This window comes from Lathamus discolor, chromosome 6, assembly GCF_037157495.1.
Source record: "Lathamus discolor isolate bLatDis1 chromosome 6, bLatDis1.hap1, whole genome shotgun sequence".
Classification (NCBI taxonomy): domain Eukaryota; kingdom Metazoa; phylum Chordata; class Aves; order Psittaciformes; family Psittacidae; genus Lathamus; species Lathamus discolor.
In genome coordinates, this window is record NC_088889.1 from 9,921,224 (window position 1) to 9,938,561 (window position 17,338).

General features: G+C 41.0%; 1 protein-coding gene across 1 annotated transcript in view; it reads right to left on the minus strand.

Moving 5' to 3' along the window:
• Positions 1–11,889, minus strand: part of LOC136017748 (cytosolic phospholipase A2 epsilon-like) — a 33,010-nt gene extending 21,121 nt beyond the window's left edge. Inside the window, exons 1-2 of the mRNA XM_065686301.1 lie at positions 11,863–11,889; positions 9,568–9,640 (exon numbers count right to left, since the gene is read on the minus strand). Coding sequence (XP_065542373.1) covers positions 9,568–9,640; positions 11,863–11,889 — 100 coding nt within the window. The remainder of the gene's footprint in view (positions 1–9,567; positions 9,641–11,862) is intronic.
• Positions 11,890–17,338: the final 5,449 nt, after the last annotated feature.

Below are 17,338 nucleotides of genomic sequence, written 5' to 3' on the forward strand. Positions count from 1 at the left end.
TTTTTAACATTTGCAAAAATTAGTATCAGCTTTGCATTGTTACTTCCCCAGATGGTGTCAGAGAAGCAGGTAAAAGTAAGCATGTCCATTTCTCCAGCAGGTGTGTCAGTCAATTACAGACTACAGATAAGTGTGTTTTGGAGAATCTGTTAATTTATAGTCTTTTGTTGTACATACTAGCTGTGAATACTGGTTTAAAAGACTGGCATTTGGTATTTTCAAAGAAATTCTAAGCTTGTGGCTAATCTTGTATCTAGATAAAGATGTGGTGGGATCTCTGTTGAGGCTTTTACGCTCTCTGACCGCAACAGAACTACAGTTGACTTCAGAAGTTAGTCTAATCTTTAGTAAGGCTGTTCACCCTTAATAAGAGCAAAACCCAAGTCCCACAACCTGATAATCCACGTGTAACACCAGCTCAGTTAGCAACTAGTGAAGCTTCAGTCTCAACATAGCCCAACATAATGCAGATAGACAAAGATACTCAAATCTAAAACCAGACAGTTACAGCCAAGTCACTGCATGAAGCCCTGCAGAGAAGGACTTGGGGGTGTTGGTCGATGAGAAAATGAACATGAGCCAGCTTCAGTGTGTGCTTGCAGCCCAGAAAGCCAACCGTATCCTGGGCTGCATCAAAAGGAGCGTGACCAGCAGGTTGAAGGAGGTGATCCTGCCCTTGAGAAAGTTGGGGCTGTTCAGCCTGGAGAAGGGAAGGCTGCGTGAAGACCTCATAGCAGCCTTCCAGTATCTGAAGGGGGGCTATAAGGATGCTGGGGAGGGACTCTTCATTAGGGACTGTAGTGACAGGACAAGGGGTAACGGGTTAAAACTTAAACAGGGGAAGTTTAGATTGGATATAAGGAAGAAATTCCTTCCTGTTAGGGTAGTGAGGTACTGGAATGGGTTGCCCAGGGAAGTTGTGAATGCTCCATTGCTGGCGTTGTTCAAGGCCAGGCTGGACAAATCCTTGGGTGGTATGGCTTAGTGTGAGATGTTCCTGCCCATGGCAGGGGGGTTGGAACTAGACGATCTTAAGGTCCCTTCCAACCCTAACTATTCTATGATTCTATGAAGAATAACAAATTATGTCCCAGAAACATAATGTTGTGGGACTTACCTGGTAACACAGATTTAGATAAATTTTGGACTAGATCCCACATACAGAATGTTAAACATGGTACAGGTGATGAGATTTAGTGCTGAGGTTGCTTTGCATACACTCCCAGCCCTGGGCAGGAACAAGCAGATGCTCAGTGTGTTCTATGTTGCAGTTCTCTTTCTCTTTTTTTCTCCCTTCATAGCAAAAGGCTTTAATTGTTACCAGCTGCTAAAATCAAGTATGTCCAGATGGAAGAGGATTGACTAAGGCTGGCACATGAGAAAGAGCTGAAAGAATTGAGTTTTCTAATTCAACAACAAAGACTGTCAACATAATAGTCATCTATAATGTGCAAATGATTGATACAAAGAGGACAAAGATCTGTGTCTCTCTGTGGCTAGAGGGAAATAAGTATAAATATTAGGAAAAGTGCCCCAGCTCAAAGAGAGTTAGTTCTAGCAAGAGATTTTATAACTTTTCTAGATAACTCATTTCAGATGGTATTGGTCCCCAGATACATATCAAAGAGTGACTGACAAGGTAAACTTGATCCTGCTTCAGAAGAGGACCAGCCCAGGTGAACCTACATGGTGTCATATGGAATTGCCACCATGTGATGCTCATGTTTATGCTGGAAGGCAATAAACAGGATAAACATGTCATGTCAATTATATTCCATGGAAACCAACTAACCAGTCATCTTCATATTGTACACCAGCCCAAGAGACCAATTCCGAGGTACCTGGGCACTGTCTCCAAACCTCCTTCTTGGACACGTTAAGTAAGAATGTATGTTCATTGAACATTTTTCTACCTTTCCTTCCCAAACACACAGTGTCCAAGTAATAAGGCAACAATCCATACCTAGAGCCTCTGTGTACTATCCAATACAACTGCCAAAAGCAGCAATACATGAAGTAACACAATGTAATGCAGGGAAGCCCACAACAGCCATGTTACAACTTCTCCCATCTGCCCGAACTCCTCCGTAAGGCAACAGGGGTAAATTATATCACCTAAGTGGCAGTTTGGGTATATGTAGATGTTCTTGCAAGATTTGTACGTGCTAACAGAGGTGCAGGTGTCATTGGATCACCCTTACAGATGCGTTCTTTTGGCAAAGTGGAAGTAGAAATCAGGTATTTCCATAGGAATATCCCTATGAATTAAATTTTGGACCTGCAGGGCATAACACACAGGTGAAGATTACAGTTTGATTATTTGGCTTATTTGTTAAGGACATTGCTCATTCAGCCTGGATTAAAAGCTTACATTACAGCAACGGTTCATCCTGACATAAATACTAAGATTTGGATGCTTTGCCAACATCTGGCAGTGAAGTCTTTACATTTCATATGTCTTTTCGCCTATAAGTTTCCTTCCCATCAAAGTAAGTCACAGATAAACACAGCCTCCAGACTGTCTTTTATCACAAGGCTACAACTAATCCTATTTTCACAGTGAAATTAAATAAACTCATATTCTGGCTGGAGTCCTTCAGGACTCCCAGCTGATGTAATGGTTCACAGCATCTTTCCTGCAACTAAGAATGAATGAAAGTGTTAAGAATAGGTACATCTGACCGTCAAGGAACATTTATACCCAAGATCCCTTTTATCTATTTTTTATTCTTGAACAGAAAGGACACTCTAAAGAGGGTAGTCAAGATTGGAGCTGAACAAGTAGGAAACGTGAATACCTTTGCCAGGCAGACATTCAGAAAGATTGCCAATTTAATGGCAGAACACAATGCAAGCAGCAGCACCAACATTTTTGAGCGAGTCTTAGTTTCAACCTTCACTGGCTACTACTGCAGCACTACTCTATCAGCTCCTGCTGAGGATACAGTCTTACCAAGTGCCCAAGAGAGAAGCCATAGTCTCACATGGACCCTCTCATGTGTCTTCTCAGCAATGTGGACTATCGCAGCCATGTTAATTTAGCCTCTCTACTTTACATTGGCCTCCCACGTAATAGCAAATCACATCTGAGTTCTTGGTCCTTATCTACAAGGTAATAAATGTCTTTGGTTCAGCAAAAAGGTTGCCTGAAGCTCCTCTCTGGAGACCATCACTGATAAAGGTCCTCAAGCTTTGTGAATCTCGCCAGTGGGCATGGCTGTCCCTGGCACTGCTCTGAGTCTTCTGAATAAACCTGTCGGGACTAAGACATACCACAGGCCTTATTACATTGTTCTTTTAGCATACAGTTCACCTCAGCAGTACTCATCTAGATGCTTGTGAAAGAACACTAAGAGAGCACAGATGCATAAAACAAAACAGGTCTCTCCTCAGAGGGTACAGGAAAGAATGAATCACTGCTTGCAATATCAGTCACATTGCTTAATGCATAGCCAGATGAGCTGCAGATACTGCTGGCTTGATGAAACCAGAACAGCCAGGACCGAACTAGAACAGATAGTGCAGGTTCTTTAAGAGTGTACAAGAAAAATCTATTGGGAAATATTCAATAAAAATTATTGTTTAAAATTATGTTTTTCCATGATAAAATACTGAAGATGACATGTTGTATCTTTTTCTCACCATCAAAGGAATATCTCAAAAATGAATAATGAAGAAAATTCTGCGATAAGTAAATGTTTGTTACAATCTTCATATTATTTAGGAATTCCTTTTTATGTCCAAATACAAACTAATAGTACTGTAAACACAGATCTGCTGACATTCAATTTGTGGTTACTGTTCAGTGTCAAGCAAATTATACTTTGGTCCTAAACTCAAGACATCATTGTGCAACAATAAGCAGGATATAGAGTAAAGTATGGTCCTTATCAAGGATGATCAAAACCGCCAAGGTACAATAACTTTTAAGAAGATGTGGGAGGCTGTAAGCATGGGAAAAGGCAATGCTCAGCCTACTTTCCTAAGTGGTAAGAAGCTGTTACACAGCTCAGCCCAAGGAAATTTGTAAATACAGAAATCCTATTCAGAAATCAAAGCACATACTTATCGGTTGACAGCAGCGGAAGTTGCTTCCGTACATTGTAATCACCCTAGACTTGTGATATCAGTGTAATATATTAACACAGCAGAAACATCTATCCAGGTTTTCTGGAACTTTCAAAGTGCAAACTAGAAAATCACATCCTGAGCAGTGTGCCACTGCCTTTAACTGCAAGTAGAGGAAGAGTGAAGCGTCATGATTTGTTGCATGGATCTCCATCCTCTCAAAGCACTGTGTTATTCTACATTGCTGCCATCTTCACCTAGTCATTCCAGCCTCTCTTCTCCACCCAAGCTTCTCCCTTGTTCATTTCCATTGTCTCCACCCTTTTCAAACCTGTTTTAAAACAGGTTTTGACATTTTTTAAAAAATATAAAACATTTCAGAAGCTTTTTCAACTAGAAGCTTCCCCTAAACAAGAGGATAATGAAGTCTAAAAGGAACATGTATTACCATCGCAGAAGTCTTTAAAGATCAGCCCTGTTCCATGAAAGACAACAGCTGCAATACCACCTGTGCTTGTACAGTATTAGAACATGGTAGTTGCTCTCACCTTTGCCTTTGAGGCAGAGATGAGCCTAACATTTGCCTAAGATTCTTTACTCCTTTTACCAGTCCTTCACATGGTAATTAGTTCATCCTCCTAATGCTCCTGTGAGACTCCTAATGCTCTTGCTGAAGTCCTTGCTTTAGAGATGAGGAACTAAGGTTTTGAGGAAACTCATCTTCCCCAAGGTTACACCACGAATCTGAAGGAAGTCATGGGGGGAAATTGCACATAATACCTTTAACTACCAGAACAGCTTTCTGTTCTTGCATGTAGAAGTGCAAAGAAGCCAGCATGGCTGCAAAAAATGCGTGTGTACCTACTGATTCCTAGCAGTAGAAATGTAGTTATTTCCATATCTGTAGGGAGGTGCCCTGACCAAGAACACCCAAAAGGATTACATATTGATGAACTCCTTGATTATACATAACATTGTCCTTTTCAGTGGCAGCTTATTATGCTATCAAGGCGCAGAGCAGGTTTTTTGTCTCCACACTTCTTGCCATGTGTACAATCAATTGCATACAATACAATATACAGTATGCTCTGTACACTACATTCCCTCATGACCATCAAAGACTTGAGAAAGAGAAAAAAATGGAAAAAATATCTTAGACTACCAAATACACAATAAGTAACCTGGGGGAAAATAGGTTTTTGCATGTGGTTAGTTGGTAGCTATCAACTGAGGAAGCATGGGAGCAGACTAGGGTAACATGTAGATGAAACCAAAAAGAAGATTGAATAGAAAGGAACAGAGGTTAATAACTGCAGCTGTGAACTTGATTCACATAATATTCACTGAGATTATCCATTCATTTATTACTCCTATTATTAACTGCGGTTATGACTTTGTTATTATAAACATCAATCAGAACCAGGGCTCCATTTTGACAGGTATCTTTGTAGTTATGCAATTAGATCTTGATCAAAACAGCTTACAATTACAGTAAGAAAAGCTCTGCTTCAGGATATGACATCACAGGGAGGAGCTTCTGGTGATTAACTGTTGCTTTTATACCTGTTTGTTTCAGTTTCTTAACCAGTTAGGAAATCCTTGTTTACAGGCCACATTGCAACTTGGCAACTATTCATGTATCTACCTCTCTGTCCTTGTGCAGATTCCTATTGTCAAGCATTTGTCCTGGGCTTTACATTAGTGTAAAGGCAGCCTGTCTGAGCATCCAGTGGTATCAGGAGCTTAGCTGAGAAGTCCTGAAAGGACATGAAAGCTCTTATTCCAAGGACCATGTCCCAGGATTTCTCTCAGCCGTGGAAAAAGTCAGCAACCACGCTCGTTTTGACAGGGAAGAGATTTCACCTTAAAGCAGACTGCTGCTGCCCCCTCACAGTAGTGATACAGTCAGAGATAAAGGTAAGAAGTATACACAGCATGTTGTGTGCACATCTTCAAACGTTTCTTTCTGCACACAACAGTTTCCTTTGGCGAACATGGCAATGAAAGGGATTTTGTTATTACAATGGTGTTACACAAGATTTAGGTGATATAAGGAAAAACATTAGTAATACCGCCTTCCAGCTTTTAAAATCAATGGGCAGTGTAGTATTGGAAGTTTTTTACGAAACTTCATAGCAACAAAGCTCAGATTTAATAAGACCAAGATTTAATATTGTAGTTAACGACAGGCCTAAGGCTTGATGAGAATACTGACTGAGATCAGCCTGTCATATTAAAAAAAAAAAAAAAAGAAAGTAGCTGTAGGCCATTCCAGGAAAAACTTTTTGGAGCCTTGGTTCTTACTAATAAAAAGTAGGGCAGCCCAATATTTTTAAGGACATCTTTTGTCTCCTGAAAGGAATATTTCTGTGAAATAAATGTCTGTAGAAGATGTTGCTTTATATTTCATGTGTAGTCCATGAAACAAACAGGTTTCTCTTTCTGTAGAACATACTTATTTCCTGCCCAGAAGATCAGTGAACCTTGTCACCTAGTAAAGGACAGTGTTAACCCAGATCCACCAGCTGCACAAGGCAGCTTGTGCCCTGCAGACTGCAGTGGCAGCCTCTGGGAACAGTGAGTGCCGGGTGTGCTCTGATAGGATCATGCACAGCAAGGCAGGCCTGGGCAGTGATGCTGAAAACAAGATCTGTGCTGAGGAATTTACACAACGTGGATCTGGTTCTTGTTATCGTCAGTACATGAGGTGAAATGCACTGGTACCTGGCCAGCAGAGAAGTGTCTCCAGAAAGAAACTCTCACATGTTTAAATGGTGGAAATGCAGATCCCTCCGTGAGAGCGGCTTCAAAGGACCTCCAAAGGCTTCTATGAAGAAACAGGCAGGGGTACTTGAGGATGGAAGCTATGCCCTCTTCCAGTCATCTGGCTGGTGGACCAGCCCTTGGAAAACAAGGGTTTTGCAACAACCAATCCCTTCCCATATGCAGGAAGCCTTCTGAAACTCAATCTCCACTACGTCAGCTGACAGGGAAAGTAAGGGAAGATCATGGAAAGTCACTGGATGGCAGAAAAAAATGAAGGCCTTTCAGCAGTGAAGTCAAAACTGAGTTTTGCCACTACAAGTGTGAGGCATTAAGGTTGCAGCAAAGGTTTTTGTGACCTGGAAACCATAGATGGCACAAAGACCGTTGCTGCTGTGTACAGTTAATGTAGGTTCAAGAATAGACTGGGGATGTTGCTCTGTACTCCTCTCCAGACACCTGTCTTTGACCGCTCTCAAACGTGGAACGGGAGAGACCTTTGGTCCAACCCACCACAGTTGTTTGTGTGTCACTGTGCACTGTAACGGGGTGCAAGAACATGGAGATCCCAAGCCCAAGGTGTGACCCTTCTGATGCTGTCAATGGCTCACTCACTAGTTTGCCAGTGCTTCAAGCTGGCACTGTTGGGTAATCAATGTTCAGACTATGAGCAATTAAACACTTCTCTCCAAAATCTCCACATACCATCCTATACAATTGCAGAGAAATGGCACCATCCAGGCAATGAATCCAGATTTTGCAGAAATGGTGAATGGGTTTATGAAGGTTTGTGATAGCCACAAAGCTTTTTTAAAGCATGAGACTGCTGCAGTCAAGCAGCTGATAATGATAGGTTTTCTGCTCTTTGGAATAAATACAAGGGGGCAGTTGTCTTTGTGTAAGCACTAACCCTAATATGCAAAAAAGGCCTTTTCGGGCTGCCCTGAAGAGGACAAGCTTTTCTCAATTAGACATTTCTGCTGCCCATGCAAGGCAAAAAGAGAAAATTGGAGTATCTGTAACTATTTCATTAGCAACATCAGTATAGAGGCCAGTACATATGAACTGGGCCTGATGTTTTTCCAAGACACTGAGCATCTGGGTCCAGTGCAGAGTGAGCTGGAAGATACCAAAGTAAAATCCCTTAGTGGCCTCCAAGTGCCAAGTATTTTGGCCATGGTAATTAAATGCAAACACTACTTTTGACTCAGGAGCCAGGTCTCTGAGCCGCAGACCTCATGAACCACAGATCTCTTGGGAGAGTGGGGCAGGGAAAAGCATGCTTTGGTGTTTGTCTTACCCGAAATCTTTTATCGAAGGCCAGTTCTGAGGGCATACTGTTGATCCTAATGAAACTTTGAACTGGTCTGGCATTATTATTCTTGCAATTTCTGATATTGATAATTTAGCTAAATTCAAACATGCCCAGAAATTGCAATTGTGTCTTGGGAACGATGTGTACTACTCAGATTATAGTTGCCGTATAACCTAAATAACATAGGAGCAAATTCTTATTCGTGAGTAAGCCTTATTCCTATGAAATTTCAACACTCATTAGTAGTCTAATTCTTGTTATGATGTTCACACCATGTATAAATACAACCTTTCATCTGACACAAAGGGTAAGGGTCAGGAAATCGTGATTATAGGTGATTGCCACAGCCATCCTGTAATAAAATAACAAGTTCTATATTATATGGTGTGCAAGACCTAAGGAGGCATGGACACTGTGGGCCGTCAGTAGCAGCCCCTCTGCACAAATACAACATTTTAGCTGTGCAGTGCCATAGCTGAAGAAGAGCAAAGCATACTTATTTTTGACAGGCAGGCTTCCAAAAACCACAGCTTGGTCTAATCAAGCTCCAACCCCAACAAAGCACTGATGGCTTTTTTTGGTTTGAATTATTTCTGTGTCATCTTTCAAATCTGTGTCCTCACCTCTGACTCACTTAACAACTTCAAATTGCACAAAAATGGGAGTAGGAAATATAATATTTTCCTAAAATATACTTTGAGACAAATATATTTCAAATATTTACAAATTGTTAAATACATTAATTGTGTAACTAATACATTCCCACAAAAAGTATCATTTAAAAAAACTTTTGAGCAAAGTCTAATCATGAGAAAGAAAATACTACAGAAATACAGATAAGTAGGCCTAACTAGTTATCTTTACTTTCTTAAATCATTCTACATACTAAAGTGACTGTATTCATGTGCCATGAAATGCATTGTTTAGGATTTAAAGCAAAAAGAAATTCAGAAGTGTCTGTACATATTTCTGCTGTCTGTAAAACAAAACAGGCAGGTACAGAAGATGATACCAACGCTCCCATGTTACCCCACAGGCTCTGGCAGCCAGTCGACATCAGTGCTGGCATTCTTGTCTAGAAACAAAGGTGCAGCCTGTATCTCAGTGCATCAAAAACTGCAATTGAGAATTAACAGCTGAATTTATTTAGCAAAACTGCCTCTAAAGCTTGTTAGCAGCTAAGACACTTTACAGTACACCACAGTAGACCTTTGATATTTCTGCTAATAATAACACTCTATAAATTGAAAGACACTGTTTATACAAAACTGTATTCTAAGAATAGTTCAAATTCAAATATGTATCAATATTTGAAACCATAGCAACACTTCATACACAGATACAAGTTACAGGGCTTGCTTATATTCTCTGCTTTCATAACTGAACTACTGAGAAACACAAGGAAAAGCTGTGATACTCACACAAGTCTACCTTTCTCAGATTTCTCATTCTTATGATTTTCACTGAGAGTGAACAGCATGGGCATTCTTCACTCTGCAGAAAGATGACAAAGTTATTACCTGCATTAATATTACATCTTTAATGCCTCATAAAACATTCCCTCCCACTGCATGTTGCAATTTTTGAAGCCGTGCAGCAAAATTGGAAGATGAACTTGCCCTGCTTTGGAAGTTAAAACCATGTCCATGTAGAGTTTAAAAAAAAAAAAAAAAGAGGCAGAAAGAAAGGAGATATTCCTCTGTTTATATATGTCATTAATAGAAGAAATAACAGTAAAACTGATAACATAGTAAATAAAATTAATGCTAAAATTACATGACGGGACCTTTTAATATAAAAGAAATCTTTATCAAGAATTGAGTAGGAAATACAAGCTAGCAAAAAGTGAGTGTGCATGAGAAGCACCTCTGTTAAACGTCTTTAGACAAAGATAAAATAAGTTTAATTATCTTGAACTGTTGAAATTTCACACTGAAGCAGATATTTTCTTCAAATAATTTTATTTAGTAAAAAATTCCAACTTTCCATTTAAAATCTATATCAGGAACTTTTCCCAGAAATAGTCAAGAGCAAATACATGAAAAGTATTGAGGTGTTCAGCTATTGTGGTCAGGAAGAGGAGAATGAGAGAATACAATGAACTGCTAGGAAACAGAAGCAATCCATAGTAAAATGTATAATCACAATGCTGTAGGTTTCAGTATCTTAGCATTGTTCAACAGCATCATGCACCAAGAGGAAAATTAAACTGTTCAGCGAGTGAGGCACTATCAGCACAAATACAACAACACCTACATGAAAGAGAATAGCCTAGGAGGAGATGTTAATGAAACTTCCCTACCCAAACCAGATGTTGGACATTTGCAAAAAGGATCATTAGCTGAAATGTCATGCACAGGAGGAAAGAAATAACTAGACACATCACAAACAAATTATTAATTCTTGCACATTTTAGTACCTGAAACTTTAGCCATTGCTTCACTGGAAGTCATTACCTAATGCCTCTCTCACTCCCTGCTAGCAAAATGACTCAATTAAATCTCTTTGAGGAGATTATGTCACTCCTCTGTTTTTTCCAGTTAGGAATTGATCCAGTTGAGTTGGATAGAAGTTCCCCTGCCACTCTTGAATTGCGATAAGCTGGCCTTGGTCTATATTTTATGTCTCTTTCCAAAACAGAAGAGTATGTTTTAATGTCTTCTGTCTGAATTCAGGTTCTGGATAGAAGCCTCTACTTTAGCTCTTTCTCATGATGCTGCTTCAGTGGTTAAGAGCAAAGGGAAGAGCTGAGAGGACAGTCCCATTCTTTGCTTTGTACGTGTACTTTCCACACAAAGACCATTGCCAAACTGTTCATCACTCTCCCCTCCTTTCAAAAGGATGAACCTATAGATCCTTAGTGTTTCTCTAACCAGTTTGGTTAGGCATTCACACTTTCCATTTCTTAAGCCACGGGGATCCCACATTTGAGGTCTCCAAGCATCAGCGCACACTGAAGCTAACGCACACCCGTGTTATGGAGAGACGCTCTATAATCTCCATTTTACAACATGGAAAGCAGGGCACAGAACGATTAAATAACTTGCTCGTAGTCAAACACCAGACTAATTTCAAAGCTGAGAAGAGGACAGATTATGCTGACTCCACAGAGCCCGACAGGCAGATTTAGGGCTTTCACTCTTGGTTATGTTCTACAAAAAGAAATAATAAAAACCAATATTCTCAGAGATTATGGACAAAGGCAGATCAAGATTTTGTTGGGTGTCAGTCATGCACAAATAGCAAACTAGGACCATCTTTGTGTCCATGATTAAACACTGGGTTTAGCCAGTGACATTCCTGGACATACCACTATCAGGTGGCTTCTAGCACAGCTACCTGGCCACAGCGTGTGACTATACTCGTAGCTAGGAGATGTTGTGTTATGGAATAGCCCAACTTGCATAATGCTTTCATCAAACCACAGATTCAGCTCAAATCCATGGCAGCCTGCTGTGAAGCATCTCAGACTGCTTCCCAGCCTCCATGTGAATAACCCACTGTGGCTGAGCTTCCCTCCACAACCAAAAGTATGTCCACAGGGCAGCCAATCCCAGCAAAGCTGCAAGTCATTCTCACATAAATAAGTAAATACATACATGAATTTGGACTAACAGCTCCCAAGTCTTATTGTAGGCACCAGAATCCCAATTACAAATCCATGCCAGAGATCCTCAGTTTCTAATGGATTATGGTCTGAATTTATATGCTCCTACCTCACGAGCACTCCAGTATGAGCCCATTGTTCTCCCAGCTGCGTACAAGTTGGATACAGATGACACTTCAGTGTTAGAGGCAACAGCTGGAAGTGACTCATGAAGCACCTCTGCAAACTTTAAGGACGCACCTTCTGAGGAGCAAGTGGCTTAGCCATGCCCCACCTTCCTTGTTGCCTGAAAGGGAAAGTACAAAGAGAGAAGGGGAGGGAATTTGCTGAGTTTATTTGATAAAGGTATGTGTTCGGGAAGGCCGTACACACCAGGGTGCCAAGAGTTATTAGCAATTCAAGATAAGTGAGTGATAATGCACAGCACTTATGCATGTATACCTATGACATAGCAGCCTAAGCAATCCACAAATCAGAAAAGATATTAGCAGCAATGTGTAGGCTGGAGGAAAATAGAGCTCTACAGCACTCGAATCAGCAACAAAAAGTTTTGTAGATAAAACAACTTTAAAAGACCTTATATTTTAGCAAAAAAAAAAGTATTTATTTTGCTCTTCTTTGAGGCAGAGGGGGTTTAGTTGCTTGCTGGAGGATGTTCCCCCAAATTTATTCATATATTGTCAGGTGGATATAAGTTTTCTTGCTTTCACAACCTTTGCACAACACAAAACTTCTAAGTTAGCCAAAACTAAATGAACAGTTTCTCCTTCAAATTAGGGCATATATTGATTCATCTTAAATGTTAACAGATATTTTAAACACAACGTAGTATCATCAAATTATTATATATAAGTGACACCAAATTCTCCATTTTCTGGGAGAAAATTGTGCAGCAGCAGACACGCAGGTGAATGACCACTTGAGAACCACAGTGATACTATACACTCCCAGTACCCAGTCTGTCTTCCTTTTTTACAAACACATTAGGAAAACAAAATAAAAAGAGTCAATTCTGACCCTACAGCTTATCACTGAATGAAAATTACTTTAGTCATCAACCATTTTAAGATCAGGTATCTACATTTCTGATTAAAAATATGTGAAATGACAAAAGATAACATTCCCATTAACATTGAGTTCAGCAAAAAAAGACCTTCAATCAGAGAAACAGCCAATTTATCCAAAAACTTAGCTATTTATCCAAAAACTGATCTGAAAGTGGCTAACCGTTGGCAGTTTTGTTAGATCCTACAGCAGCTGAACTGATGTTTTTGTGTTGTTTCCCTGGGAAACAGCATGAGGATAAAGAGCTATGGCAGTGCCAATACTATGGAAGCGTTCAACACTGTCCCACATGACATCCTTGTCTCTAAATTCGAAAGACATCAATTTGATAGATGGACCAATTGGTGAATAAAGAACTGGCTGGATGGTTGCATGCAAAGAGTTGTGGTCAATGTCCCAATGCCCAGCTGGAGACCAGTAATGAGTTGTGTCCCTCAGGGATCGTTGTTGGGACCGGTCTTGTTTAACATCTTGGTCAGTGACATGGACAGTGGGATTGAATGCGCCCTCAGCAAGTTTGCCAATGACACCAAGCTGTGTGGTTTGGTTGATACACTGGAGGGAAGGAATGCCATCCAGAGGGACCATGACACACTTGTGAGTTGGGCTGATGTCAACCTTATGAAGTTTAACCATAAGTGCAAGGTCCTACACCTGGGTTGGAGGAATCCCAGGCACAGCTATAGGTTGGGTAGAGAAGAGATTCAGAAAAGCCCTGCAGAGAGGGACTTGGGGGTGTTGGTTGATGAGAAAATTAACATGAGCTGGCTTCAGTGTGCACTCACAGCCCAGAAAGCCAACTGTATCCTGGGCTGCATCAAAAGGAGCGTGACCAGCAGGTCGAAGGAAGTGATCCTGCCCCTCTACTCTGCTCTCAGAACTCACTTGGAGTGTTGTGTACAGTTCTGGTGTCAACATAAAATGGACATGGAACTGCTGGAACAAGTCCAGAGGAGGCCACGAGGATGATCAGGGGACTGGAGCACCTCCCGTATGAAGATAGGCTGAGAAAATTGGGGCTGTTCAGCCTGGAGAAGAGAAGGCTGTGTGGAGACCTCATAGCAGCCTTCCAGTATTTGAAGGGGACCTATAAGGATACTGGGGATGGACTCTTCATTAGCAACTGTAGTAACAGGACAAGGGGTAATGGGTTAAAACTTAGACAGGTGAAGTTTAGATTGGATATAAGGAAGAAGTTCTTTCCTGTTAGGGTGGTGAGGCACTGGAATGGGTTGCCCAGGGAAGTTGTGAATGCTCCATCGCTGGCATTGCTCAAGGCCAGGTTGGACAGAGCCTTGGGTGACATGGTTTAGTGTGAGGTGTCCCTGTCCATGGCAGAGGGGTTGGAACTAGATGATCTTGAGGTCCTTTCCAACCCTAACTATTCTATGATTCTATGATGTCTGACCACAGGTAAAAATCAATGCAACCACCAGAACAAGCAAAAAAACAAACCTCCACAAAATACAGCTCTAACTAAACAACACTTAAGAGTTGTGGTGGTTTGACCTTGGCTGGATGCCAGTTGCTCACCAAAGCCCCTCTTATCACTCCATCTCCTCAGCTGGACAGCAGAAAGAAAACACGGCAAAAGGTTCATGGGTTGAGATAAGGACAGGGAGAGATCATTCGCCAGTTGCTGTCACAGGCAAAACAGACTCAGCTTGGGGAAATCAGTTTAATATATTACCAGAGTAGGGTAATGAGAAATAAAACCAAAATCTTAAAACACCTTCTCCCCACCATTCCCTCTTCTTTCCAGTCTTAACTTTACTCCTGAATTCTGCATCTCCTCCCCTCCAGCAGCACAGGCATATAGGGAATGGGGCCTATGGTCAGTTCACAACATATTGCTGCTGTTCCTTCCTCCTCAGGGAAGGACTCTTCACACTCTTCCCCTGCTCCAGCGAGGGGTCCTCCTATGTGAAAGAGTCCTCCATGAACTTCTCCCGCATGGGTCCTTTCCACAGGCTCCAGTTCTTCACAAATTGCTCCAGCATAGGTCCCTTCCATGAGGTGTATCCTCCAGGAACAGACTGCTCCAGCATGGGTTCCTTCCATGGGTGCAGCTCTTCAGGAACATACTGTTCCAGCATGTGCTCTTCTCTCCATGGGCCACAGGTCCTGACAGAAGCCTGCTCCAATGTGGGCTTCCCATGGGGTCACAGTTTCCTTCAGACATCCCCCCAACTAATTCTTGAATAACTCTATGAAAGAAAAGCGGAGGACCAATCTCTAGGCATCTATCACCTCTCCTTCCCAAGTGGTACACTCTGCAGGAGTTTCCTCCACAGTAAGAGCTGCAGGGAATGGAGCTGCAGGGAGCTCACTCGACACTGGGTGCTGGGTTCAGCAGTAGTAGTAATTTTTCTCCTTCTTAGTAGCTGGTGCAGTGCCATGACACACTGGCTGTCAAGTGCCTCTGCCACAAGGGAACCTAGTAGTAGTCCCAGGACAGGGACCTGGGACATGACATCTAGTATGAATGTATAACAAATGGAGAACCCAGTAACCCAAACCACCATGCCAGTATCTGAGAAACTATTTCTGGTTTGGTTCAGATTATCTGAGATTTTAGGGTGCATCACAAATTCTGACAAGCAACATAGAGAAGCCAGAGCATGCTGCGGGAGGGCTCTTTGGAGAACAATTTCCCTTGTCTCAGGAATATGTGTTTTCTGACCAGTCTGAGGCTGATAAAATCAGGAAGGAGCAGATGCTCACCGTTTACTATCAAAAGGTCCATAGGTAAAGTCAAGCAGGGTATATAATGCTGACGAAATATCCCCAAATGCAACAAGTGAAAAGTGAAACTTGACCAGAGTACTTCAGGAAGCCCAGACTTTGCAAAGCAATGCAATACTCGGATATTTACAGTAAGAAGATGACTCTGACAAATACACTCTCCCTGAAAGTGATGCTCTCCCTGACAGTGATCTCCATGTTGACAGTTCAAATACCTTATTTTGAGCTCATTAGTGGCTGCTCAAGTAGAATAGTGGACAGCATTTTAGATTAGGTTGAAATTGTCTGTGTACCTTGTTGGGAAATCTGTGGAGAGAAAAGACTCTTCTATACCTCTTACCTTGTAGGCCAGGTTACACAAGGAGGTGAGGGACTCCTGTTAAGTCCCACCCCACAAGCCTCTGACAAACTTCCAGCTGTCAGCACATGCCTTTTTTTACAATGCTTCTGTGGGATTGTGACCAAAAAGAGCAAAACCCAACTTTTTAAGCAGCTCCCGTCCTAGAAAAGACCATCATCTTTCTTTAGTAACTCACCTCTGAGGAAACTCTCACTAGAAACAGAAACTACGTGTTTCTCTCTGCTGAATCTTTTTTTGGCCTTTATTATGTGTGAGTAGATTCCCTTCTCCGTGAAACGTCTTGGATTTTTTTCTTTTTACCCCTTTTTTTTTTCTTTTTTAATCCAAACAGTTAATATCTTTTCATAACATCTGAAAAACTGTCCAAAGGGACAAAGGGTTTACTTATTAGATATCTCATTAGCTGAAGAGGAATAAATGCAAGATATTTATTCTTCTATATATTCACATTAAGGTACGCAATGACGCTTCAACACCTGTGTTTTGCTTGACAAGATTCTTCCTTTGTGGGAATGACACACAACTGCTTCCTGCTTTTCAAACCATTCTCCTGTGCAGCTTGAAGAAGGGTGCTGCTTTTTTGTTAATACATTGCTCATCAGGTCCTTTACCAAGTGTGCGCATGCATTATTTAGTGCATTATCTTGATAGGCATTTCTTCTTCTGTTCTTTGTCAACTGCACTGAGTTTTGAGAGCTTTTTGAGTTATGTGCTTATAAATCAGCTTTTTCTTTTCATCTACTGCAATTCAATGTACTTGTCACGTAAGTAGTTAGACTGTAACAATCATACCATTTTAATTGTACTAACATACCTAGCAACTGTATTTTACATTTTATGGTTGTTTAACACCTGGGATGCAGTGAAGAGAATATTGGTGTCTTCTTACTCTATTTATCCAGTGTGATTCTGTGTGTGCATTTACCATACATCCTGCAATCCCCCTCACGTGCTATCTGTGTCAGTAACATTTCAATTCACTACACTGAACAAGCTCCAGATGATACTGAATCACAATTGCATTTAGGGGAGACAGCTGTGATTGTGAGAGGAAATGGCAATGGTCCTTCAAAACAGATTTGTAAGTTTGATTTAATTGATAAGAAGAGATGTCATCAAAGACCTAAATGGCCATCATCCATACATCCATTATCCAATATAACTTTGAAAAATCAAATATCCTTCATAAGATATATATATGTGTGTATCTTATATATATATATTTCACCACAGTTCATGACAAAAAAGCTGTTGGGAAACAAAACTCTTGAAAGGTAGAACACCGTTTAAGTCAAGTTACTAAAACCAAGTAGTAAATAGATAGTGCATGGTCACCACATTTTGTGTGTGAAGAGGGCTTTATGGATTTACAACCACTGGTCTTAATGAAATGTTGGAATATTTTACAGATGAG